The sequence below is a fragment of the Pollicipes pollicipes genome, unplaced genomic scaffold, assembly GCF_011947565.3.
Source record: "Pollicipes pollicipes isolate AB1234 unplaced genomic scaffold, Ppol_2.1 Scaffold_5724;HRSCAF=6776_pilon_pilon_pilon, whole genome shotgun sequence".
Lineage (NCBI taxonomy): Eukaryota > Metazoa > Arthropoda > Thecostraca > Pollicipedomorpha > Pollicipedidae > Pollicipes > Pollicipes pollicipes.
In genome coordinates, this window is record NW_023596746.1 from 17611207 (window position 1) to 17639116 (window position 27910).

Here is a 27910-nt window from a genome sequence, read left to right on the forward strand (position 1 = left end):
GCGTATTGCTTTAATAGCGAAGCGTCGACAATGCAATTTGGATTCCAAAATAACCAAAATTGATATTCTTATTATGTCTTGGCGATACAGCAGCGGAACTACCCAGTGTTAGTTTAGGCGTAACTGGTGCCGACGTTACACTAAAACATGCTTTTGAAAAATGCTTCGAAGGTGGGACAGTCATTTTTATTGGTTGGCTGTATTAAAACGTTTTTGAAACAAATGCTTCTCAAGTGACGGTCGCTCGCAGAGACGTCGGGCACAGCGTTTCGCACTGCAGGTAAAATTACGTTTCTCATACTAGGAATATGGCAGCACTACTTGCATTGCTGTGGCCTTGACTAATTTGGTAGCGTTAATCGCTACTGAATGCTGGCTGATACCACCGCAATATAGCGCAGGGCCAAGGTCCTGCTGGTTGTTAGGTGGGTTGCGACGTAATTGGTGGGTTTACGCGACGTGAGATTCTGCCAAGGTTTGTTGGGTTGAAAGTATGTTAATGCTTATATGTTGTGCTTGCTTGAACATCGAGTTTTGTTAACCAGACCCTGTGCTAAGCCATATGTGCATATGTCATGGGTATGACAGCAGGCTCGTTTTGAAGGCCAGCTATTTCTGTCTGTGGGAAACTTAAGAGCAATGATATGCATAGAGCTTGCTTTAGGTATTATGCTTTTTATCTAACAGTTATATCAAGAGTGTCTCTCACGTATATGAGTTTTGGAGTGTGAGTGAGTTACTCATGATGGCAAACATGTAGGCAGACTGCATTATGTAATAGCCATCCATCATAGATGATGGTATGGTATATAGATCATTACTTTCAGTCTGTAAGCGACCCAGATAGTTAACATGTAATTATTAGGGTAAAATTTAATGTTCTCTCATTCTGTAACTTTACTTTTGGCTTCTGACATACTTTGTTGAAATGTTTCTTACTTAACTTTTGCAGCTGCAGTCTGGTGTGAAAGGTTGAATTTTGATGGCAGAGATGGGTCTTGGTTTGAGGTCCAGGGTGTCATGGGAGATTGTGTTTGGGCTATGGCTATCCCCAAATATCTATAGTTGATGCCATTCTTTGATGTTATTAATCTCAATGCCACTGCACAGTATGGCTCCCTTGGCATTTGAGGTGGTGTCTCATAACATTGGTTAGGTAACAATACTGTTTCTCTTGATATTGAGAAGTGGAGATGGTATTGGTAGATGCCTATCCCCATGAAAAATATATTTATATGGACATGAATTCATTTTGCAAAATTTGTAACTTGCAAAATTTGGCCAATTTTATTGTATGGAGATGAAAAGTCATCAATTAAGCACCAACAAGACAAAATTTTCATGCATTGCATTCTCACACTGTACCAGTGAAAGTCATTGGCTCTGATCATGCTACCCAATGATGAATGATAATGATATTGTTTGTTTTCTAAAGTGATCCATAAACCATGTGTTTTTGATCAAATTTATCTGCCAAAAGCATCCATTTCTTTGATGTATTTCAGTTATGCACCATGAAGTCTCTTTCCTTTCCATAGATAACATAATTTAAGGGTGGTCTTGTGATGCTGTGGGCAGCCATATGCATTACACTGAATAATTGGTGATGTAGTAACTTTGTCTGTTAAATTTCAACTGCTCCAAAGCCTCAGTGTTTGACCAGGAAAGTGTTGTTTTATTTTTTGTACTGCACCACCATTTTATGTGCTGCAGTGACACTATGTTAACCCATGCTTTGCTACCAGCCCAATTCTTAAGCAGTTCATCATTTGTGGAAGTAGCATATTCTGCCTATATAACTGTGCAACTTGTAAATATTATTTTAGCCTAGACACAAATATTGAATATCCACATGCAAAGAACCTGATGCCAAAAATAAGCAGTCAAAGTGAAAAAAAATAATGTAAATTTCCTGTCTGAAGTGCATCAAACTGAAAAGCAACAAAAACTTTTTTGTGTGCATAATTTATATCTAATAGTATGGATTATTAGTTAAACCACAATACTTGATGCATTGTTGCTTATACCTGCATATGAATTGTAGAATAGTCATATTCATTAGCATGTTTATGCCAGGTTACCTTCAGAGGGGAACTAAACTGTATTGCTATATTCAGCTGACATCAAATACAAACTTGTAAATGTGCCATGTTAAAGCAGCTGTATGAAATCCTATTGATTTGTTTTAGGAGTCATTGCAAGAAATTATGGCATTGCAACTAAGTTTTAGACACCATGTTAGTACCAAGTGAGCATCCAATATTTATAACCTGATTGCAGCCAAATGGTATATGAAGACAGCTAAGACAAATATTACTCAAAAGATTTGGGAAAGAATAGATTGTTCTTAATCACCCTTTCCCCCCAAAACATGCAGGATCTTAATGAGCATGTTTTAGCAAACTGGTAAAAGGTGCATGAGCATTCCAGTATATATTTGGCTTTGCCTGCAGCCATTCAGGCATTGAAAGGTATTGGTTAGAATCATACTTTTTGCTATTTTGATTCATATTATTAAATATTTATAATAGTTTGTCATGGAAATTGTGACAGGATCTGTCAAAATTGTACTTGATCATAAGTTTACCCTACATTTCTACATCATGGTTGACAAGCAGATGCATTTTCTTTGGTACACATATTTCATACCTTTCATAGCCCTGACATATGACATTGACAATGACAATCCATTTTTGGTTAATTACATGGTGCAGGCTGGCTTACCATGGTGATGCATCTTGTGATTTTTTTTCTCCTCAAATTATCTCCTTGTTTTACAGTTATATGAAAGCTATCTGCCTGTGGTAATTGATTATGTGGATGATGAATGTGGATGAACAGTTTTTATGACACTTGGTGGAAAGGACAGTTGTTGACCTGTGAAGAGCATACTGAAGCCTGTCAAAAATAATATTGTGGTTTTTCGTAACAGGTCAGCTGTTGGGAGCACCTGCCTTCAGACTCACACACTTTGCAGTATGAACTCAAGTCACTTTAGCACTCATTTACATTGAACTTGGATGGCCTTGGGCTGGTGATTGTGACAAGTAGTGAAGATTGGCCTCAAGTCATCCAATATTTTTTATTACTTTTTCATTACATTTTTCAGTTATGTGTTACTTGCAATGTTTGGAGTGCCCATCTAGGTCATGTAGGCACTTACCACTTTGAATAGTTTAGATGATTTGTAGATAGTGACTAAAATGATCTGTGTGATAGTGGCAGATTATGAGCATGACAATATTGATTCATCAAATCATCACCATGTCCTGTTCCATTGTGATGGCCCACAGGCCATTGCTGACTGTTGCGCTGGTTTCAGGCGGCTGCCAGCATGGCCGGCATCAAGTGTAACATGCGCTCGGCTCACCGCGTACTGCGCCTGGCGCTGTCGCCGGCCGCCGCCAGAGGAGGTACGCGCGCCGACCTGGCGGCCCGGGCCGCCTCCACGTGATGCCGGTGCCGTGGGTGCCTAGGCCACGGCACCGCAGGGTGACAGGGAGGCTCACCGGTCGCCCTGGAGATGGCGCTATCCGCCCGCGCTGTGCAGGGGACTCTCGCTCCCGCTCCCACTCGGTGGACTGTTGACACAACAGGTCGGAGGTGCCCAGCAACTGAGCGCCGCCTGTCGTGTGAGTCTCTGTACAATGTCATGGGCGGGATTTACCGTGACCCGCGTCCGTCCCAGGCCTGGGCAGGCACGGGACCCGACCTGACGTAATATTGGCCCGCCCTGTCCGTGACCCTGCTGGGTGCTGCCGGCGGGCTGCGAGTCCGTCTGACATCGGCCGGTGAGCGTGCTGACCGCACTCTGTCGGGCAGCGGCGGTGCGGCCGGCCCTGCGCAGCCGCCTCCTCTGGCTGCCGGTGCGCACGCTCAGCCAGTCGGCAGCCGCCTGCAAGTCGGCCAGCGCCGCTGGCGGCGACGGCGGCGGCAAGAAGAAAGACCAGCTCCGCTGCCCAAAGTGCGGCGACCCGTGCACGCACGTGGAGACCTTCGTCTGTGAGTGACGTTGGGAGGCGCGTGGTATCGGTGTCTGCCAGTTCAACAAGCGACAAGATATGCGCATGCATGTATCTTTGGCGCTGGAACGTGTGCTTCCGCTTGTGCTAAATTGTCGCTTCAACTTTATTTTTATCATGCAGTCAACCAGTGGGTGCAGTGTCCACCCTCGTCAAGCTTTTGTAAGAGAGGGCTGGCTGATCGCTCGCGGAATGAAGTCGGTCAGTTTCTGCCGGCGAACGTGCGACCTCAGAGCTCCGCGTGTTTCAGCGTCGACGCGGTTCGTCAAGTGTGAGAACTGCCACCACTTCTTCGTCGTGCTGTCGGACGTGGACTCGAAGCGGACGATGAAAGAAAACGAGTTGGGCCACCGCCAGTCGCTGCAGAGAAAACCGCCGCCGCCGCCCAAGAAGGTAGGCGGTGTGCCGCCGACGGATGCCCGTGGTCTCGGCCGCTGCCAGCCGGCAAAACCCCTGATGTTCTGTCCAGAAGCAGGCCCCAGTCGCGGGCGTAGCTTAAAGGATGTGGATTATAGTGACATTGGCGTAATCGCATCCTGCTGGGAAGTTGCGCTGCCGACCGACTTTGGGCCGTTGTCTCGTGCGGACAGCACCTGATCGTGCTTTATATGCTGCCTTGGTGGGTTGTTTTGTGAGACGTGCAGAAGGCAGGTACTAATTGCTTGTTTGGTAGATACCGTAATCAGTGCATGCACCCAGCCGGATTGCGCGAGGTGCTTGCTCGACCCACCCGATAGCTCGGGCTCTGTAAGAAGTCAACAGGAAAGCCGGTTACAATAGGGCAGCAGCGGCGAACGCCATTGTTTGTCACTGGTGACAGAAAGCTGTCGCTCAGACCAGTTAATGCTTGGCATTCACGGACTAAGCTCTGCCGATCTGCATCGACCACCATCGGCCTGGTGGTGGCTCAGGGATCACACAGGGGTCCGCTGTGAGAAACGGGCTGCCGTCCGTACCGTTGTTGTTGGAATCACCCGATATCGTGCTTGCTTTACTTACGCCGCGTCAGGTTCTCTCACGTCCCAATGGTCTTACTGAGGACACATGCCAAGTCTTGCTGGTGTCAGCAAGATGACGTCTCATTGGTGCTATTGATGCCACGTACCGGGTCCTGTTGGTGTCAGCGAGATCACTTCCCATTAGTGCTGAGGTCACGCGGGCCCTGTTGACCTGACGCCAAACTGTTGCAGATCTACGAGTACTTGGAGCTACAGGTGATCGGTCAGCAGGCTGCCAAGAAGGTGCTGTCCGTGGCCGTGTATAACCACTACAAGCGCATCTACCACAACATGCCAGCGACGGGCGGAGGCGGCGGCGGCGGAGGAGGAGGCGGAGGCGGAGGTGGAGGCGGCCAGGGGCCGACGGCCGGCGGCGACCAGAGCTCACACACCTTCACCCACAGAGGTGAGCGGCGGGAGGTCTAACCCCCGGCGGCGGCCTCCTCACTGCAGCTCGGAGGCCAAAGCAGCGTCCACTCCGGCGCCGTGGCTCCCACGGCGAGAAACAAAGCCGCCGCCTCCGCGGCCGGCACAGGCTGTCACCGGGTCAGGCCAGTGGCACCTCGGCGCCACAGCGACCACTTGCAAATTGTTCCGAGGGCTTCGGGGACGCCGTTAAATGCAGCTGTGGCGGCTTGTGCCTCTGCTGTGCGTGCTCGGGGACCAGCACTGTCGCCACCGCTGGTCGTTGGGGTCGCTGCAGCCGGTCCAGGGGCCGGCGCTTCTGTCGCCGCCGGCGCTTAGAGTCGGTGTCGACTAACGCTCACAGTCACCGGAGTGACCCGCCCGCGTGCGTCTCACGCCCATGCGTGTGAGTGGTGCTGTCTGGGCATGTTTCGTTCACCGGAATCGCTCGGCGCGCGGCTCGGTTGCGTCTGCCACGCCAGGTCGCCAGCGAGCTGCCGACGGCGCCGGAGCCGGAGCCCACCGTGCCCGTCCCGCGCCGACAGACCTACTGCACATCACCGGCCTGACGCAGAACCACGGCCTCGGCGTCACGTTCCACCAGCCGGACGCGGCGGGCGGCGCCGGCAAGCCGGCCAGTCCGCCGGAGCCGCCGCCCGGCGCCGCGCACAGCAGCGACATCCTGGACGCCAAGACGCACCGCATGCAGCTCGACAAGTCCAACATCCTGCTGCTGGGGCCCACCGGCGTCGGTAGGTGCCGCCGACGCGGCCGGCACGCTGCAGCTCGTGCTATCCCGCATGTTCCGGGGATCGCCGCGCAAACGTGGGGACATGCGAATGTTAGAGGTGGCGGCCATTTAGTACCGGAGATATTTGGAAGGACGGGCATCCCTGATACAAACGGCGGCCACCCGAAGTTGAACCGATTCCCTTGTCCCGAGTGTCGTTGAAAAATCACTGCAGACCCAAATGCCGTCCAAACATTTTGACAGGCTGAATGCCGCCCCTTGGACCGCGAGGACAAACTGATAGCGCGCTCCGTGCTCCTCCAGGGAAGACGCTGCTGGCTCAGACGATTGCCAAGTGTCTGGACGTGCCCTTCGCCATCTGCGACTGCACCACCCTCACTCAGGCGGGCTACGTGGGCGAGGACATCGAGTCGGTCATAGCCAAACTACTGCAGGACGCCAACTACCAGGTGGATCGCGCCCAGCAAGGTTAGGCAGATGCTCAGTCCTCTCAGCGATGAGGAGGCTCAGTCATGTGGTTGGTGCCATCACAGAGCCGTACTCGCCAGTGTATTCGTGCAGGGGTTTATTAGGGCTTCACGCATTAGGTGCGTTGTGAAATAACTAATGATATAGATCCTGTTGTGCCTTGTTAGAGATGTCACCGGCGAGAGTCAAAGCAACTCTGAGATGTCGCAGATAGCTGACGTAATGTGGAAATGAAGCTGAATGGGCTATCAACTTGCAAAGGAATGAATAACAAGGGGTGTTTTGTGAAGTCGGTGTTCCAGTTGCACTGAGTAGTGCTTGTTATGCGTTCAATGCGGTAGTGAGGCTTAACAGAATCATTTGCCCTGCCGTGGCTAAAGACTGATTGGCTGACGTAAACACTAACGCTGTTTATGCCAGAGAAGGGGAAGAGGCCACCAGCCGGCCTATTAGGCCGCTTGCCAATGTCCGGTGGGCCGACCTGCGTCCTCGTTAGGCCGTGTACCGGTGTCCGGTGGGCCCTCGTTAGACGGTGCTCCGGTGTTCGGTGGGCCCTCGTTAGGCCGTGTACCGGTGTCCGGTGGGCCCTCGTTAGGTCGTGCTCCGGTGTTCTGTGGGCCCTCGTTAGGCCGTGTACTGGTGTCCGGTGGGCCCTCGTTAGGCCGTGCTCCGGTGTCCGGTGGACCCTCATTAGGCCGTGTACCGGTGTCCGATAGGCCCTCGTTAGGCCGTGCTCCGGTGTCCGGTGGACCCTCGTCACGCCGTGTGCCGGTGTCCGATAGGCACTCGTTAGGCCGTGCTCCGGTGTCCGGTGGACCCTCGTCACGCCGTGTACCGGTGTCCGATAGGCCCTCGTTAGGCCGTGCTCCGGTGTCTGGTGGACCCTCGTCACGCCGTGTACCGGTGTCCGGTGGGCCCTCGTTAGGCCGTACTCCGGTATCCGATAGGCCGACCCGCGCCCTCGCCGCAGGGATCGTGTTTCTGGACGAGGTGGACAAGATCGGCGCCGTGCCGGGCATCCACCAGCTGCGAGACGTGGGCGGCGAGGGCGTCCAGCAGGCCATGCTGAAGGTGAGGCGGCGGCCGGAATCGGCCGGCCTGCCCCCCTCCCCCGGCGTCGGCCGGGGCACCGGACAGGGCGACCCAAGGGCGACCAGCTGCGTGATGCCGGTGGTGCAGCGAGCGCGGCAGGTGGCGTTTGTCAGGACGCCGTATCAGTTCCGCCTGTCAGCGTGCTGAGCCATGTGTCACGGTCGCATGTCAGTTTGCTTCTTAGGTGACGTTTCAGCTACTTCCCAAAGATAAGTGGCGTTTCAGTCGTATCGCAAATGGTCATCACCATCAGTCGTGTCGAGCGGCAAATAAGGACCGCACGCCACCGTGTAAGTCATGTGTCGGCTTTCGCCTGCGTGTCGACATGTTGCGTCGAGTGGCGAGTCCTCCTTGTCTGCTAATGAAGTGGCATGCCAATCGTTTCTAGTGGTGCGCCGTGCCTGCGTGTCACCGCAAGTTCTGTGTCAGATCGTCGTGCCAGCATGTTGAGTCATGTGTCATGTCTTTAGGTCAACGCGTGAGTCGTGCATCTGCGTAACTAATCGTGCTCCAGGCTCGCCTGTCGCGTCGAGCCGTCTGTTAGGCCCATGTGTCGACGTGTCGAGTCTGTCAGACTCATGTGTCAGCGTGTCGAGTCGTCTGTGAAGCCCATGTGCCGGCGTGTCGAGTCTGTGAGGCTCATGTGTCAACGTGTCGAGTCGTCTGCGAGGCCGATGTGTCCGCGTGTCAAGTCTGTCAGGCCCACGTGTCAGCGTGTCAAGTCGTCTGTCAGGCCCATGTGTCAGCGTGTCGAGCCATCTGTCCGGACGTGAGCGGAGCCTGCCGCCGACCAGATGCTGGAGGGGACGGTGGTGAACGTGCCGGAGAAGAATTCCCCGCGGAAGCTGCGTGGTGAGTCCATCCAGGTGGACACCACCAACATTCTATTCGTGGCGTCGGGCGCCTTCAACGGACTCGACCGCGTCATCAGCAGGAGGAAAAACGAGAAGGTGAGCTGGCCAGGCGCCGCGCCACCGAGGGCGCCGCCGTTGTCAGCTGGCCAGGCGCCGCGCCACCGAGGGCGCCGCAGTTGTCAGCTGGGCCTGGTTTGCGTGGTTCGATCTCTGCCTGGTGTATTGGTGGCGCGGTGATTGCGTTGGTAAATCTGTGTTCTCCGCTCCTGGTTTGGATCGTATGGATTCTTGGAACGAGATTCGTCACGCAAGTGCCCATGCGGTTTTACCTGAGTGAAAATTTCAGGATATAGTCTGCGAAGTAGCTGACGCTTCTTTCACGACAGTGGCAGTGTTTTTCTAAGTGCCTGTGTCATTAAGACAGATTGTGGTTTTGTGAGGCGCCCCGAGCCGCTGTTGCCGGTACGAACACGCTGTAGCCGTTTGTGGTGACTCACCGTGGTCGGCTGGCGTGCGGGGCAGTACCTGGGCTTCGGCGTGCCGGCGTCCGTGTCGCCGGGGCGGCGGGCAGCCTCGCAAGCCGACCAGGCCAACCAGTCGGAGCCGTCGGCCGTTGAGGAGGACAACGTGGAGCGTGACGCCCTGCTCACCGCCGTCGAGGCCAGAGATCTCATCGAGTTCGGCATGATCCCGGTAGGTGGCGGGGACGGCGCGGCTGTCGCGCCGACCCATGCGTGGTCCCGGTGTCGGTTCGACCTGGCGGGACGGGGTCAGGTGGCGCCGTCTGACCCGCGGTGGCAGTCAAGGCTTGGTCGTGGTCGGCCGTGCACTGAACTTGTCCCGTGACGGTGAGAAGCGCCTCTGCGGAGGACGCGTGCCTGCGCCGTCGGTGTCTGCAAAGTCGCCGCCCGCTCAGAGCCGGGGGCGACCGCTCAGAGCAGAGCACGCGTCCTCTGCGGAGGACGCGTGCCCGCGCCGTCGGTGTCTGCAGAGTCGCCGCCCGCTCAGAGCCGGGAGTTGGGACTGCATGTGATCGCCTGGCCGCATGCCGCCGCCGCCGCGTCGGCTCTGACACGCCGCTGTGTTGCAGGAGTTCTGCGGTCGGTTCCCGGTCATCGTGCCGTTCCACTCGCTCTCAACAGACATGCTGGTGCGCATCCTCACCGAGCCGCAGAACGCGCTCATACCGCAGTACCAGATGCTCTTCGGCATGGACAAGGTACGGCCCTGTCTCGCCGTGCGTGTCGTGATGACAGAGGGAGCCAGATCGCGGCTGATGATACCTCACGGCCGGACTAGGACAAGTTCCTTAAGCCATGCATCAGTTTGGTGGCGCATAGAATGTGCCATATAGCATGTTAAGTAATTACGATTGACAGTTTTCGTCAAAATTCAAGCGCGCAGTTGCAGTCATGCCCTTCACGGTAGAGCGGGAACTTTCTGTGTGATTAGGCTTGCCTCTCGGCCGCACGGCTGTTCATCCGACCCGTGCCGTCTGGTGAGTGACGTCATCACGGCTTTCCACGCCAGCGGTGGGCATAAGATCAGGGCCGGACTGGGCCCGGCCAGCAAGCTCAGCCAGCACCCGTGTCGATTGGAGTTCAGTACTCGAGTATGACCGGGCAGCGAAGTAGTTCGCGCGCATGAGTCGCATGCTCCGAAGCTCGTGTTGAATCAGTTCGCCGCTGTTACGCACGCGTGTCGGTGACGTCAGTGTCATGTGACGTTGTGCACGGGACGTCCGGTCTGTGTTGCCGTGATGTGTTGTGATGTGATGACTGATGTGTCGTCAGGTGGATCTGACGTGATGACGTGTGTCATCAGGTGGATCTGACGTCGTAACTCGCATGCCATCAGGTGGATCTGACGTTCAGCGCGGGGGCGCTGCAGTCGATCGCCTCCATGGCCATGGAGCGACGCACGGGCGCCCGCGGCCTCCGCGCTATTGTGGTGAGTGTGGTGCGCAGATGGGACGGGATGGGACGGTCCCGAGACGGGACGATTCTGTTCGGAACGGTCTGCAGACGGACGTCCTACAGACGGGACGCGCTACAGACGGGACGCCATACACACGTGACGCGCTACAGACGCGACGCCGTACAGACGCTTGTGGACCGTATTTCGCACCGTCCCACACCGGCGGCCACCATCTCCCGAACACGTTGGTTGTTGGCTGTCGCACGAACCTGGTACCATCACCTTCATTATTGACACGCGGCAGCAAGTATGGCCCCCTCCATTCCCGACGGACACACGGTGTTGCTGCCAACACCTCCTTTGTTGATGCTCGCGAACTAGGCGCGACACGCGCCCGTTACTGTGGTGGGCGCGGCATGATTGCCGCCGCGCGTGCTCCTTGTCACGCCGCCCCGCCCCGCTGCAGGAGAAGCTGCTGCTGGACGCCATGTTCGAGATCCCCGGCTCGGACATTGTATCGGTGCACATCACCGAGGAGATGGTGCGCGGCGTCGGCCAGGCCATCCTGGAGCGGGCCGCGCCGCCTGACGACGACGACGAGGTGGCGCAGGCGCGCGCCGAGCTCAAGTAGGCGGCGCCACCGGCGTGTGATACGACCGCCAGGCGGCGCCACGGCCCTGGGGACCGCGCGGCCGGCGCGGAATGACACCCCGCTTGGCGGACGCGGTGTCAGCCGCGACCCGGCGTCTGCTCCGGCGCTCCGCACGCGCGGCCGGACGGCGGCGCCGCCGCCCCGTGGCGGTGCCGTGTGGAGAATAGGTTTTATCCGGCCGGACAGACGTGTTAGCGCCCAGCAGACGGCCGCCTCTCGGCCCGCTTCAGCAGGTACCCGACGTACGCAGGGCTCTGGTTATTTGTTGTCCTCGCTTGAGGACGATGCGCTGGTGCGCGAGGCACCCGCGCGCGAACGTCGTATCGGTGTGCGTTGGACCTCGGCGTCGGCCGCCGCTGCGAGCAGTACCGCCCACAATGTACCGGCGCCCGTGTGTGATCTGCCGTTCCCCGTCATTAGCTCCGGCAAGCGTAGCTGTACTCTAGTTATGGGTTTCAGGTACTTAAATAGAGTTCCATCACTAATTGCAATCGATCGAATAGTGACTCGAATGCGAAAATACAAAATGTGGTTCCGCCACTGTGTGACGCCGGGGTGATGTGGACACCTCGCCACGGACTCGGCGCGCTCCGTGGACTGCTGTGGGGTGTGACGCCGGGATGATGTGGACACCTTGCCACGGACTCGGCGCGCTCCCTGGACTGCTGTGGGGTGTGACGCCGGGATGATGTGGACACCTTGCCACGGACTCGGCGCGCTCCGTGGACTGCTGTGGGGTGTGACGCCGGGATGATGTGGACACCTCGCCACGGACTCGGCGCGCTCCGTGGACTGCTGTGGGGTGTGACGCCGGGATGATGTGGACACCTCGCCACGGGCTCGGCGCGCTCCGTGGACTGCTGTGTGCCGGGTATCAGCGGTCGACACAGCGTGCCGGACACCCGGACGCGCCCCACCCGGTTCCTCTACTACGCCGACGTCTGTGTGGGGCTCATCGGGCGTGAATGAACGCCTCTGGCCGGGTGGCGTCAAGCTGGGCCCCGAGTCCGTCGGAGCCTCGGCTGATTGCTTCAGCCACGGATGAGAAACCGCAGCTAGCTGGATGCTGGCAAAAGACATCGGCCTATACGCTATGGTCAGGGGCAGCCCTGCAGCGCGTCCAAAAGTTGAGGAATAACAGCCGTTTTGCGGTTTTGAGGTACCTGAAAGTACAATTCCTCCCTTAATGCTCATTTAGCTCCTCACATTCCTGTGAGTGATTCTGAACGGGAGCACAGCCAGTTTGTATTTTGTTAAAGGGGACGGGAGGGGGGGGGGGGGGGGTCGGGGCTCAGTAGAGTTCTCCTCGCGCTCTTCAGAGTGCAGGGGTTTGTGGAAAGGGAATTCCCCCGCCCCCTGTTTGCGCCTATGACGTGGATATCTGGACTTGTTTTGAAGTCTGCCTGCGTCTCGGGAGTACGCACGCTGCTCTCGTGAGTCAGCAGCCCTGCGCTGTGGATGGATGACGGTCGTCCTTCCCGCTAGAGCTCCAGCTGCAAATGATTGCGGCATGCTCGGTTGCCGTTAGCTAGCTGTGTGACTGGCAGCCATGCCATCTAAACAATCCAGCGACCTGTCTCAGTTCTCTGCTCGGTCCCGTCCATAAGGCGACGCTAAGCGCATGCACCACTGCATCAGGAAACAGTCTGCATGATCAGGACTCCTCCGCTCGCTTCGGGGCAGTCGTGTTCACACCCGGGGTCAGTGGTCCGCTTACCGCTGTCGTCCCTTTCCCCCGCCGAGGTCAGTGGTTCCCATGCACCCGCGACACTTTCCGTGGCCGCCGCCCGCGGGCCGGCGGGAGGCTAGCACCAGTCGGTGCTGTTTACCTTCAGCTGTCCCCCTCGCAGCGGCAAACGGCTTTTTTATTCTAATGTCTGTAGTTACCGTCGGCGCTCGGGGTGTCCGGTGTCTCTGTTGATCGCATTCCGGGCGTACCCAAACAAACACGGAGGGGAGCAGTGGACGCGTGCTGTCGGGCGGCACTGAGGGCTCACCTGGAGACCCCCTCTCAGCTTTGTTTACGCGGCTCTACTGGCCCAGTAATGGGGACTCCAATGCCAGGGGAGTCGCAGACCGAGCCTGTTAATGGCCGACCCACTCCTGGGGTGTGGTCACGGGTCTGCGTCTTTAGTCAACTCGCCGGAGTGGTGCGTGGCGAGCCGGGCCCAGAAAGACCGGGACGACCCCGCCATCAGTAAGTGCTTTCATGGACATATTGAGGCCCGCACCACGTAAGATACAGCGTTTTACTCGCTCTGTCGGATCCTTTTTGCAGCTTTTTGCGTCTGAAACACAAATGAGTCTTTGCTAGAATTAGGCAGCATCATTTATAAATAGTTTCAAACACCCAAGCATCTTAATTTCCAGCGTGCTTTATTTTACATTACGCGATGTTCTTACGAGAAATATTGTTTTATATCGTGAAATGTTTCTAGTTTATCACTGGCCTTCCATTGATCAAACTTGTGAGGCAATGTATGTTCATCCCTTCGGTAAAACGAAAACATGGCAACCATAGTCAGATTCTGTCCCATCTGGTGACGGCTGTCAATGACTTGTGTCAATCCTGGGGCACCGGTCTCCGGGGACGCCGGCCGTGTCAGTGGCGTGTGTCGGCCCTCCTGGGACACCGGTCTCCGAGGACGCCGGCCGTGTCAGTAGCCTGTGTCGGCGCCCCAGGGGCACCGGTCTCCGGGGACGCCGGCCGTGTCAGTGGCGTGTGTCGGCCCTCCTGGGACACCGGTCTCCGGGGACGCCGGCCGTGTCAGTGGCGTGTGTCGGCCCTCCTGGGACACCGGCCTTCGGGGACGCCGGCCGTGTCAGTGGCGTGTGTCGGCCCTCCTGGGACACCGGTCTCCGGGGACGCCGGCCGTGTCAGTGGCGTGTGTCGGCCCTCCTGGGACACCGGTCTCCGGGGACGCCGGCCGTCTCCGTGGCGTGTTCGGCACCCATCACCACAGCTGACAGCGTGCTCCCTCGCTCGGCTGCCCTTCTGGGCTGGTGTTTTTGTCCATCCATGTGCGTACTGCAACCAACAAAGAACCCGGCGAGGTCGGGGGCACGAAAGCAGGTGGCACTCTGATGGTCATGGATCGACGGCGCGTCGGGGTTACTGCGGGATATTTGGAACGCGTGGAGGCGTGGAGATGGCCGCACATTTCAGTCGAAGGAAGCATGGCTTCAAACGTGTTGATCTCAAAGAGCCGAGAGCTGATAATTCTTCCTTTTCTGACTGAGTCCTGAGGGAATTCAGCTTGTGACATGACGATGTAGCTGGGTTCTCGCCCTGAACGGCGATCCGCTGCGATTTCTGTGCAGTGAGGGAGGCGAATGCTGCCACCCTGCCATATAAACAGCATACAAGCCAGAACCACAGCATACTGATGGTCGGTGGCGACTGCCAAAAACTACTACATATGCAAATGTTGCCAACTGAGGTCATACTCTCTGAGTCGAATAAAGTCAAAATGCGTAAATTTTGGTGATCGGTGCGTTTGTCTTATTCATTGTTTAAACAGTGTCATTATTCGGCTGGAAATGCACTACAATAAGACGCAACAAATCTGACACTATAGTGTTAATATGCACGACAGCATGCATAGTTGGCTGGAAATCACAGCACACTATCGCTTGCGTTACTGCCCTTTCCGCGCACCAATCCCACCCGCTCGTAAAACTTTTTGAGCCAGTAACCCATAATTTGTAACCGAATGAATGTGCTTTTGTGTAACAACACACTTTATGGTCATCTGGAATAGGACAAACACACAGTCTTGTCGGTTCCCCGGTCATGGAGATTGTACAACAAAACGAAGAGGTGGATGCATTTATTCCCCCCCCCCCGCCAGTTTCCTGCGTGCGTGTTAAAATAATTGAGATTTTAGCAGCGTGGTGGCAGGTGCCGTCGCTATTCCTGCCATGCGACCTAGTATGCTACCGATCCGGTTCGTCGCAAATACAGCAAGATCGCGTCTATGTGTAAAACTACCAACTGAAGATGTACTGCGGTGATCATTTTCCTAGCGCAGTGCACGCATAGCAGAAGAACGCAGCGCATAGAACGCGTGCAGACTTCATGCGAAACTAGGCTTACTCCCCTCGAATAATTCACCAAAGCTGATGCTGATAATCCAGCATGCACCGGTGCGGCCTCTTAGCCAATTCCATGAGATAAGGATGTGCCAGTGTGCACTCGTCTATCTGTTCCCACAGCGCATGCGTGTGAGCCTGTGGCTTGGATGATCTGTTCCGTGTTTGCATCACAGCCCTCGTACTGAATAATTCACCAGTTAAGAGCGGTAAACCGCGACAAACCGCAACGCTCGCGGCAAACTGGTCGCTGGCAGGCGGATTTCTGCTATATCTGCGCGCCGCCTTTCCGGTGTGTTCCGTCCGGACAGGGAGGCTGGTGACCGAGTGGGCGTCGCAACCGGCCCGGAGGCCGACGGCCGCGTTTTCGCCTGTCCCCCAGCCGGCCGCGCCGCGCCGTGGAGAGTGGTTGGCACGGAGGGCTGGTTCCGACACACGCCGGTGTATCCGGCCGCGAGCTGCGGGAGACAGGCGGGAGAGCGGCTCCGGCTCCGGCTCCGACTCTGGCTCTGGCTTTGGCTCCGGCGTCGGCGGCGATGGCTCGAGTACAGAATCAGGCGTCGGCGGCGATGACTCGGGCACAGAATCAGGCGTCGGCGGCGAAGGCTCGAACACAGTATCAGGCGTCAGCGACGATGGCTCGAGCACAGAATCAGGCGTCGGCGGCGATGGCTTGAGCACAGAATCGGGAGTCGGCGGCGATGGCTCGGGCACAGTGTCGGGCGTTGGCGCCGATGGCTCGGGCACGGTGTCGGGCGTCGGCAGCGATGGCTCAGTCCACCAGCCGAACGTCAGGTGGATTGTCGAGCCGCACGACGTCTGCCGAGCAGGAAAAAAGCCGTTCGGATGCACGGTAACGTACCTCACGCCTGATAACGCCCTTACGGCAAGGTAAGGCCCGTAGCCCGAACAAAGTCTCTGGCGCTGCCATCATCCCTGAAGGCCGGACATCTTGCCCAATGTAGCGAAATGTCTGTAGCGAGGAGGCGTCCCTAACATCGGGTCACCTCCTACTGATCCTCTGGAGGCCGAACAACGTCCGTCGCATCGGGCCGGTCGAAGGTATGGTCAAAGACGGGCGATCTCGCGCTGGCGGTGACATGACATCGTCACGCACCGTCGCGACGCCGTCACGCAATGCGGAGCCGGTGTGTGAGAGCTCGAGTTTAATTGGAGTGTTGTGTTGCGCCTTGAGAAAGTGACGCATTCCTTTGATACATGCCAGAGCGTCTCGCATTGCGAGACCGCATGTGATTGCTGTCTGTGGTGGGTCACGGAAAGGACGAGACGCCACCGACGCAAGCGACGACGCGGCCCGGACGCTGCCCACACTCAGATCAGCAGCGCCGGAGTGCGGCTTGGTCGGACTTTTGCCGCCGGCAGAGGCCGAATCATAGCCTCAACCGTGACCGGAGTAAAACGGGAAGTCGCGACAGTGGCTTACGGCGGTGCCAGCAGCCGCAGCTCATCAGCTGGCGGCAGAACCCTGGCGCCTGCGCTGGGGCGGCCGCTGGCCGGCCAGCGCCGTGCACCTGGGACCGACAGTAAAGCAAGGCCTCCCCTCGATCGCGCCGACCCTGAGACCCCCGCGGACCCTGCCGGCGCCGGCAGTGAAGCGAGACCTCCCCTCGATCGCGCCGACCCTGGGACCCCCGCGGACCCTGCCGGCGCCGGCAGTGAAGCGAGACCTCCCCTCGATCGCGCCGACCCTGGGACCTCCGCGGACCCTGCCGGCGCCGGCAGTGAAGCGAGACCTCCCCTCGATCGCGCCGACCCTGGGACCTCCGCGGACCCTGCCGGCGCCGGCAGTGAAGCGAGACCTCCCGTCGATCGCGCCGACCCTGGGACCTCCGCGGACCCTGCCGGCGCCGGCAGTGAACCGAGACCTCCGCTCGATCGCGCCAACCCTGAGACCCCCGCGGACCCTGCCGGCGCCGGCAGCGAAGCGAGACCTCCCTCGATCGCGCCGACCTCCGCGGACCCCGCTTCCTCCAGGTCTGCTCGACGCGGCGCCGCCGCTGCCGACGACCGGCGACCGGCGCAGGACGCGCGCCGTCCGCAGGCGTGCCGAGCGAGCGGAACACTTTCGACTTTCAGACGCGGCCCGGCGCAACGGCGCACGATCTCGGCGCGCTGAAAACGTCGCGAAAACAGACAGTTGTACGGTGAAGCGGTCGGCCGCGACGGCACATGAGTCATTTGGTGGGCGCGGCAGCGGCACTGTCGTCTTTGAGGCCGGTGGCCATAGCGCTTTTGTGCCGAGCCGCGAAGGTCATCGGGGTCGGATGGGTGCTGTGGGGGTTCATCAAGCACTATGGATTCTAAGCCTTCGCTTCAAGGGCTTAGACGGTAGTTAGTCCGTAGCACATTTGCCTCAGACACCTTGAGACCGAGATGTAAAGGCCGCCACTGGCAACACAAATCGAATTAAAAGCAGCAAGGCTATCAGGCAGTCCAGTCGCCGGCTCACCACGAGAAGAACAGCCGTCGCTGGGTAGCAAGTCTAAGCGCTTACAGCAGAACAAAGGTGCGGGCTGTGGAGCGAGGGACGGTCCCGGGAGCGCGCCGTATCTGGCCGCCGAGCTGACCGGAGCGAGAGAGCGGGAGAAAGGGGGAGAGCGTCGGCGCAGCGTGCGCTGCAGAGCAGCGTCACAGTGAAAGTGGCCACCAGGGGGTGGGGCGCGCCACCAAGCCGGTCGGGTCAGCAGCGCATCACGGCGACACCGGCTCTGACGCCGCGACACCACGCGACCCAGGCGGCGCCGCTCCCTCTGATGCGGCCGTGGGCTCCTTGCTTGGTTGGTGCGCCTGTCCCACTCTTCATGATCCGGTGGCTTGCTGCCTCCGTCGCCACTTTCAATGGTACGTTGCTTTGACCAGTACGTTCACGGGCTGTTACCTGCATGTCACAGCGTTCAAAGCCCTGCCTACGCCATCACGCCGCTGGGAGCTGCGTTTGCTCCTGATGACACGCGGTTTTCGTTAGCGCTTTCAATAAGACATGGGTAGGACATCCCAATCAGATGTGGGGTCAGGCAGCCGTAGCGTACCAAAACCCAAATCATCACCGTTGGCCAGGGCCGTGCCGGCTGAAGCTCCAGTCACGGTTGCGGCGAAGAAACGAGGCCGCTGTCTCTGCGGATGCACTGGCGGCGCCCGGATGACGGTGTCTCTGCGGACACGCGGGCGGCGGCCGGACGGCGGTGTCTCTGCGGACGCACCGGCGGCGGCGGGGTGACGGCGTCTCTGCGGACACGAGGGCGGCGGCCGAATGACGGCGTCTCTGCGGATGCACGGGCAGCGGCCGGACGACGGTGTCTCTGCGGACACGCGGGCGGCGGCCGGGTGACGGTGTCTCTGCGGGCACACGGGCAGCGGCCGGACGACGGCGTCTCTGCGGACACGAGGGCGGCGGCCGGATGACGGTGTCTCTGCGGATGCACGGGCAGCGGCCGGACGACGGTGTCTCTGCGGACTCACGGGCAGCGGCCAGGTGACGACCATGCAGAACGGAGACGGCACCAACGTTCGCGGTCGGCAGCGGAAAGGCCGTTTGGAGAGGCTGAGTGTACGTGCGTAACGCTCTGAAGGCTGCACTGCTGCCTAAGCTCAGCAAAATGTTAATTTAAGGAGAATTTATACGCTGCCGAGCGATACACTTGCGTTGCATTTTGCAGCATACCACCAACAATATGGTTCCATATTAAAGTTTTGTAATAAGCCTAAACAATTCTCACATCGTTTTCAAGTATCAAAGTTTCAAGACTATATTCTAACCAAACGTTTGCATGTCCTATCTAGCTTTCCGAGCGCTGGCAAAACCGATGATGATAAACCAACATTCGAACATGATGAAGCGACCCGGTCTCCGTTGTTTTCTTCCGGTCACTCTCTAGTCTCCAGGACGTAAAGTCTATGTTTTAAAAGCAACTCTAACATCAAATTTGAATGATGGCAAATTCTGAATATCTGTACGAATTAACTGCAAGGAAAGGAAAAAGTCCGTTTTTCACTTTCGGAAAAGGGGCCGCGACCGCGTAGACTTTCTTGGATGAAAGTTAAGGCAGGGCTTTTAAGTAAGGACAGCTATGGCTTCAGTTCGTATGCACGGTTTCAGTTAATTTCAGTGTTTCAATCCAGTCGCCTGAATGGGATGCACATTTTAGATCTTCGTACGTAATGAAGCGGGAAAATAGGCAACTCACATAATATTTTGTGCTGCATTCAGGAAGAAATAGAGGCTCGAGATCACGAATTTTACTATCGAATAAATCCGACCATGGCCAAATTATGCAAGGGAGCTGGATGCGGTTAAGTATCGTTAGTCAGTGATCCTGTATTGCCTGCGAGGCTGGTGAGTATACTGTGCCTTCGAGTTGCATCCAAAGTGATGTACGCGATGCGCTCCGAATGGGGAGGTTCCTTCTTCCGTTCTCCTGCTTAACTTTGAGCTCAATAGCTAATTCACTTCGAGCCCAATACAAATGTCAGGGTTCCGGTCATTAACGAGCTATGCGAAGGCCCGTTGTGATGCTCAAATTTTGAACCAAAAAGCTGTTATTTGATCAAATGGGCGAAGCACAGCAGAATGCCATTTTAGGAAAACCTCCAATGCAGCGCAATGAGCAATGCGCTTGCACTGCATTTTGCATGTCATCCACAATATACAAAAGGCTGATTTTTTAAACAAATGTTTGCAGTCCCTGTCTTGTTGTGAGTTTAAACAGCCTAGAAAAGGTGAAGAGATGCGGTGTAGAACATCCGCTTTACACCTAAATAGAGATGTACGCAAGCTGTTCAGTGCTTTCGCGAGGAACATTATTCACACAGATAAGACAGTAGTGATATTCTTATTACTATTAGAATTGGAAGATGAAAAATACAATCGTTATTTCCCGTGTTGCTGTAACTGTTAACTTGACCATAGGACATCCCAGAACAATTTCTTTTAAAATACGCTCAATCAAATCTTTGGCTGGTTTGAATTTATTTTCAAAGTTTTGGGAATAATTATTTCACGATGATTGGTCTCGCGCGCGCGGCGCCCGCCGCCTGGCGTTACCAGCAGCGGCCAACGCTGTTTGGTTTTACGGAAGCCGCAACCCCGGCCATCGCTGCTCTAGCTCCTGAGGTGGCAGGTATACAGGGTCTGAAACTGGCTGTTTTCGCTATAAACTGTATATTATTTGTTTCACTAGTCGATTCTGCAGAAGAATGGACGTTCTCCGACGAGCATGAGTTGGCGTCGTTCATTTTTTACCTCATTTCGATCCACTCAATTCAACACTCTTGAGACTCCTTGCGTTGTTTGGGCAAGGGGCTCGTGATAAGAACACCAGGGGGAACATCATCACTACCGGTCCATTGCTGAATAGCCATTCCGTCCCACCGCGGGGTGCGTTCCAGCTGCCATTCTGGCGACACCGGTGGGGTGGAGATCCCCTATCCAATGAGGAAGCCCTTAGAGGGATGCATCATATCATGCTTAGCTCCATGAAATATCCTGAGGAAACTGTAAGCAGCCATGCAGCAGCCCCAAAGTTAGTTGTTCAGTGCATTAGCGAGGAGCATTATTCACGTAGATAAGACAGCAGTGATAGCCTTATTCCTCGGAGAAAAACCAGAACAACAGAGAAACAGATTGGTTGGTATTTCGGCAAGATGTCTTTATCGAAACGATAACAGAAGTGACTTCAAAATTGCATGCCAATGATCCTACTCGATTTTGTAGCTGCTTTGTTGAAACAGCAAGTTGCAGCTTTTACAGGACACCAACATTCAGGGGATGAAACCAAGAGCGATGTCCAACCATAACCACGATACAGTGCCTATCTAACAATTATAATACGCGAAATTACGTGTATGTGCAAACGAATTCAAGCAAGCAGGCGTCACGCATCACACTTCATCCAAACATGCAAGCGAGTTGAAGTAAACAGGCATTGCACATCACTCGTCGGGCATCGCTTACACATGCAAACGATTTTAAACTAGCACACATCACACATAAAGGCACATATCACGTTCACATAACGGGCCATGACGAGCCCTATGCGTTAAGGTTTAACCGACTGCTTTTTATAACAATAGATTCAATTATTTTCCTGTCTGGGTGATCCTGTGCTGTGTAGATACCTTTGAGTTCTAAAAGGAGCATAGGGTTCATACCTGCATCAATTTCAGCCTGACCGTGTTTTGCCAAAACATGATCACCGAAAGGGGATCCTGTTTTGCTTTTAGCGTCTTGGAAGTGTCCATTATATCGCAAACGAAAAGAACGTGCGGACTCGCCGACATAGAATGTGCCCCTCCCATCTTTTCACACAGTTTACACTTAATTTCGTGAACCACGTTCTTTTGCGTTCAAGCCCCTTGAAACCCATACTTGCATAAATGACATCAACTGCCTCGCTGGCATTTAGGCTTCGAGAAGAAAGATGTCATCAGATAATTTGTTATATTTATTGTCATCCTTCCAAGCTATGCGCACGCGCAGTTTTACTTTTTAATCGATATATTTAACTTTCCAGAGCAAATGCTCATCTATGTAAGGTAACCTTAAGAATCCGTCGTCCGATAGGACGTATCACGGCCTCCTACTACCCATCCCCCAACGCGCTCTAGACTTTTCCGCTTCTTCCAACATTCTACCTAGAAGGCACGGAGAATATCCGTTGTCCAACATATTTCTCCATTCTCCTGCTTTTTTCTGAGGAATAAGGCGATCACTTCTGTATCGTCTGAATATATAAATATTTATTGCCAAGGCGTAGCAAACAATTTTACGGACGACGAAAACGCTCACCGGTGGCGACCGAAGCGCGGGACTCTTGGACGCCATCTGATCGCACGTCAGCCGGAGGTCAGAATAGGTCAGGTGGTGTTGCAGCGCGCTTTCACTGAGGAGCAACGGTCAGTCGCGTGTGGAAACCTTGACAAAGGAACGGGACGGCGGTACGGCACCACGGGCTGAGACTATCCGAGTTCTGCCTTACTGAACTGGAAGTGGATTCCATATATCTGACACATGCTCTCGATATCGTACATCCTATTCTGTGATGCGCGTTGATGACCTTAACACTGCCTGTGTTTGCCATTATTGCGTGTTAAATGCATCACTCAAATAAGAAACATGGCGGTTTATAGTACGCGTGCCCCCACCTTCCCGACGGCGGTCGCCCACGCTCCACACCGTAGTCGAGAGTGAAATCAGCGGCGCGCCTGGTTGAAACCGGAGAAAGTCGTCGTTGTGACCCACATGTGTCCCCTGTTGGGCAGCCGGTCGTCACTCGGTGGTGTCGGGCCGGCGGAGCAGGAGATCGCCGAGTCGGGACTCGAGACAGCACTTGGAGTCAGGACTCAGTGCCGGACGAGCGCGGGCCGCCGGTCCCCGTGTCTTGGCCGCCCTGCCGCCCCGCCGACCCGCCCCGCCCCAGTCGGCCCCGCCTGAGCCGGCGGCCTGACCCCGCGCCGTCTGGAGCTGACCCTGCCCGCCATCAGCGATGTGTCGGCTGCGCTGACCGGCGCCGCTCCCGTGCCGTCGCGTCAGCTCGCTCTGAGCTCCGCCGCCCAGCTGCCCGTCGAGGCGCCGACAGCTCATGCGGGAACCAAGGTAGGCCACCGCCGCACGCGCGTCGGCGAAGCCCGCTTTGAAAGGAGGGTGGATGGCATGCATCAGCCTTAGGCACCGGGCGACGTTTAATCAGCGAAGAGATCACTCCCAATCACCGCTCAGCGCTGACGTCGGGTCGGTGTGGAGCGAACCCCGCTGGTCGATTTAAGCGAGCCACGCGGGGAACACCATCGTGCGCCCCTTTTGCGCATGGCTCTGAGATGCGTACAGGGCATTCCTAAGACGGGCATTAAGAATGGACAGTATTTGCTAATGTTTTCAGCGGTCATTTTTGCACCTCGCTGTTACAAGCACCATTCTACAGCTCGCACAGCTGTCCCATTCGTGCGCGAGATTGGGGCATCAAAGGAGCTCAATCTGTCGATTCAAGTCGTTTTATCCAAATAATGACCATTCAGCTGAGTGGGACAAAAAGCTTCGGCTTTCCCCATGCGATGGGAGGGCGGAGCTTTGGTGCCAAACGCCGATGCATCGTGATGGGATTGAATGCTGCAATTAGGCGGTGGCGCGCGATAGAGGCTGAATAATTCCTCTGCTTGTTATCTTGCTTCCCATCATATTAAGTGCTCTCGAGTTTCACGCATGCGCCTACATAAAACCCATTCGCCTACTTGGGGCCAGCGTGGTATTTGCCTCGAGGAGCGGACAGCGGCGCGGTTGCGTGTTGAACACTTGAACAGTCCGAGGCCGCCGGGCGAAGCAGGCGCTAAGACCTGACAATGTTTGCTGCGCTGGTCTCGACGCAATCAAGGTGTGGTGTGGCGCAAAGCTGCGAGGCTGCGAGAATCGGACACGTGTCGTCCGTTATTTGCATTTAATTGAGGGCTGCGCTGTGTTCGCCAGGGTCTTCACTATGAGCCATTATGATAGCTCAGTTTGGTAAGTGATGGGTCTGCGAGGCCATCCTTGTTACGGCAGGATCAGTCACCAGTCCACGAGCAGCTGGAGGTGGCCCAGTTATGATAGAATTGAGGTGTCTTCTAACTGCACGATGGTCTTCTTACGCCCGTTTTTCCTGACGCAGGTCTATGCCACCGTTTTTCAACAATCTACTTTCATTGACTTTCACGACTCAGGCTGAAAACGCGCATAGTGGAAGTTTTCATAGATTGCATTTACGTGTTGGACTTTACAAGGAAGTTCTTGCGCCTTCCAATGTTTTGTTTCGCCCTGATACGCGTACTACGAACTGCCATTCAGCACTTGTATGAAAGCCGTCTTGTGTAGAATGCGGACGGTGGTTTTGAACCAGCCCTGATGATTGTCACAAGCTGAACTATGCCAGCAAACAAACGCACCTGCGCGGGGCGTAATCATACCGGCAGGCACGTCTCGCTAAAGATTCCTGCATCTCCAAGGTTCTCACAGCTAGGCAAGGCAATGGCGTCCGGGTTCATAGCGAGGTCGTGATGAAAGCGCTGCCAAGCTGGGGTGCAGGATTATTTCAGCCACGGGCCGGCATGAGGCCGGGCCGGTGAGAGCCGATCGCCAGGCGCCAGTTGTCGTCCGGGCTCCGTCAGAGTGTCAGCCGCTCCGCGGACTCTCCGCCGGGTCCGGTGGTGAGCGCGGGTCCGATGGCGACACACCTCTGGTGACTGAACTGGGTCCGGTGCTGAGCACACCTCTGGCGCCTGAGCTGGGTCCGGTGGTGAGCACGGGTCCGATGGCGAACATACTTCTGGTGCCTGAACTGGGCCCGGTGGTGAGCACACCTCTGGCGCCTGAACCGGGTCCGGTAGTGAGCACACCTCTGCTGCCTGAACGTCACCTATGTCTGAACCGATCCCAGCTCTGAGAGCGTCAGGAGCTCGAGCGCCCACTCCCAGCAACACGTCACGTATACGGCAGTTCTACACAGTGTACTATGGTCAGGTGCCGCATGACTATTGAAGTTTGAGGGCCAAATATCATCATCAAATTTTTGTTGTTATCAGGCTCTGATAAGTCGACAACGTTCTGTTTTCTATTTAGGGAACATAATTAAAGCAAACAAAAATGCAGTGATTACCATTTCAATTACATTCTGAAGGCTTGTTAGAGGCTGTAACATGCCTAACAAAATCGCGATATCCAATACTCCCTGTCGACTCAATACCGATGATGCTCGCATTATGAATCTGCGTTGGCGCCCGTCTAATTTACGGGCCCGTACTCATTGTGGATTACAACGCATTGAGCGTATAACACAAACCCAGATGATCATCATTAACGGTGCTCGATCTCATGCATGCGCAGCACATGAAAGCATCTCGGTCTACCTTTAGATGAAAGCACGATATGATTCAATGGCTCGTGATGCGGTCTTCGATTGCGCCACGCACGCCAGGCGCCCCGCACACTGCTGGTCCACGTGAAAGCTGCGGCCCCTGGCACCCGGCAGGCCGCAGGGAGCCTGGGAACGGCCTTGCGCGGCGCGCGACCCGCCCGACCCGGCGGGCTTTCTCGGCGCCGGCGCCGTCAGCTCCAGTTGTTCACGGGACCGGGTGCGCAGCCCGCCAGGCGTGGAATGGTGAATGGGGAGTGGTCTGGGCGCGACCACCGCGCACACCGGAGTGGAATGTTGCCTCCCATTACCTGCCGAGTACAATGGACATTGTGTGAAGCGAGTGGATGAGTCGTAAGCTGTGGAGGAGAAACGTGGCGCACTTAGCGTCGAGGTAAACTAAATACCAGTCACCCACCGTTCACTTGGCACGATGTCAAACAATTACACTTCTGAGGATCTCATACGATCGACAGCCCAGTGGGGGTTCCCTCAAAGGACTGGAACAAGGCGGAGCTACGTAGGAATTCATGACGTCGATTTTAATCTTCTATCAAAAACCTGAAAAATATTTATGGCGGGAAAAAACGCCGATTTGAGGGACGGGGCAACCCCTGCCTGCCCCTCTAGATTTGATGGCTTCAGCGTTATGCGTTTACTTTCTGAATTTTTGCATTTTTTCGCATTTCACACATTTTTGGGCGCAGGCCAATAGCACCGGCTGGTGGTGCCATGATCGACCTTAAAGCAGTCGATTAAACGAGATCTCCGCGGGGCAGTTACAGCTCCAGTGCGAGACAAAGCGGTGGTAATGTCCCCTCTGCCGTTGTGAACAAAGGCGCCATCACGCGCTGCTGTTGTAACTTACGGCTTTCCCGCTGTGGCCGCCTGCAGTACATGTTGCTGTCATGTACCGCTGTTCGTAGGGCTGCGCAGAGGAAGCGTGCTGTTCAGCTGCCGCCTGAAGTGTCGTCGTTTGGTACTGTCACTGTCGCCCCACACTGTCACTGTCCGCAGTGTTGCACAGAGACACGGCCCGTTTTGTCACTGCCTGGGGTGTCACACCGTGCCACTGTCTCGCTCTGTCGCTGTCCACAGCGTCGGATAGAGCTAACTCCCGCCAGTCGGCCTGCCAGTGCAGTGCACGCAGAACTAGGCGCTCCGTTCCGCTGATGTCCATACTGCCGTACGGAGAAGACAAAGCGATCCCAGAGATCCGTGAAGGGTCCAGAGATCCGTGAAATATTACGCTGCTAAGGGAGACTTGCGGGCCAGGGCCCAGGCCCCCAACGTCTGGGGAGTTGGGCTTTTGACCGATGGCGGTGCACGAGAATAGGGGATTGAAGGCGGCTCGGAGCCCCAATATGCTGACGAGGTGCCAGGCGCGGGCGCCAGACCACGCCAGCGTCCTCTGCCTGGCGCAGGAGGCCACCCCTGCTCCCGGCTGCTGCTGGACCTCTGCCTGGCGCGGGAGGCCACTCCTGCTCCGGGCTGCTGCTGGACCTCTGCCTGGCGCGGGAGGCCACCCCTGCTCCCGGCTGCTGCTGGACCTCTGCCTGGCGCGGGAGGCCACTCCTGCTCCGGGCTGCTGCTGGACCTCTGTCTGGCGCAGGAGGCCACCCCTGCTCCCGACTACTGCTGGACCTCTGTCTGGCGCAGGAGGCCACCCCTGCTCCCGGCTGCTGCTGGACCTCTGTCTGACGCAGGAGGCCACCCCTGCTCCCGGCTGCTGCTGGACCTCTGTCTGGCGCAGGAGGCCACCCCTGCTCCAGGCTGCTGCTGGACCTCTGCCTGGCGCAGGAGGCCACCCCTGCCTCAGGCTGCTGCTGGACCTCTGCCTGGCGCAGGAGGCCACCCCTGTTCCTGGTTGCCGCTGGACCTCTGTCTGGCGCAGGAGGCCACCCCTGCTCCAGGCTGCTGCTGGACCTCTGCCTGGCGCAGGAGGCCACCCCTGCTCCTGGTTGCCGCTGGACCTCTGTCTGGCGCAGGAGGCCACCCCTGCTCCAGGCTGCTGCTGGACCTCTGCCTGGCGCAGGAGGCCACCCCTGCTCCTGGTTGCCGCTGGACCTCTGTCTGGCGCAGGAGGCCACCCCTGCTCCCGGCTGCCGCGGTCCGGAGGCTCGTGCCAACCCGGCCGCCGCCGCGCGATCGGCGGATTTCGCCGACGCTGGTCGGTCGCTGACCCACTGAGACGGAGCGGTGTCATTTCCACAGCTGGTCGGTGCCGCGCGGCGGCTGGGGACGGCCGTGGGTGCGCGTGGGAGACCGGCCAGCTGGCCAGGCTGTCGGTCAGCTGACGAGACCGCCAGTGAGCTGATGGGGCTGCCGGTCAGCTGACCAGATTGTCGGTCAGCCGGCGAGACAGCCGGTCAGCTGATGAGGCTACCGGTCAGCCGATGAGACTGGCGATGAACTGATGAAGCTACCGGTCAATTGATGAGACTGTCGGTCAGCCGACGAGACCGTCGGTCAGCTGACGAAGCTACCGGTAAGCTGACCAGATTGTCGGTCAGCCGGCGAGACCAGTGGTGAGCTGATGAGGCCACCGATCAGTTGACGAGACCACGGACGAGATCGCCAGACAGCTACCGACACAGTTAATCAGCTGGCGGGGCTGCCGGTCAGCTGGTGAGACTTTTGGCCAGCTGACGAGACCGCCGCGAAGCTGACCAGGCTCCCGGCAAGCTGTCAGGACCACTAGCCAGTAACCAGCTGGCGGGACTCGCTCAGCTGGCAAAACCGCCGGTCAGCTGACGAAACTGC

At 56.5% G+C, this 27910-nt stretch overlaps 2 protein-coding genes across 3 annotated transcripts in view; both read left to right on the plus strand.

The window, feature by feature from the left end:
• The first annotated feature begins 555 nt into the window (after window positions 1–555).
• LOC119102750 (ATP-dependent Clp protease ATP-binding subunit clpX-like, mitochondrial) lies at window positions 556–27337 on the plus strand. Its single transcript, XM_037226207.1, has 14 exons — window positions 556–579; window positions 3323–3413; window positions 3823–4002; window positions 4273–4415; window positions 5213–5426; window positions 5971–6177; window positions 6480–6644; window positions 7615–7715; window positions 8531–8686; window positions 9113–9283; window positions 9681–9809; window positions 10448–10540; window positions 10974–11123; window positions 27230–27337. Exons 1-14 carry the CDS (start codon window positions 571–573, stop codon window positions 27335–27337), a joined length of 1917 nt encoding a protein of 638 aa, XP_037082102.1. The 5' UTR covers window positions 556–570.
• The window catches only part of LOC119103331 (putative serine protease 42), a 101027-nt gene continuing 95829 nt past the window's right edge, over window positions 22713–27910 (plus strand). For both annotated transcript variants that reach the window (XM_037226830.1, XM_037226829.1), the window contains exon 1: window positions 22713–22863. The gene's annotated coding sequence lies outside the window, so the exon portion shown is untranslated. The remainder of the gene's footprint in view (window positions 22864–27910) is intronic.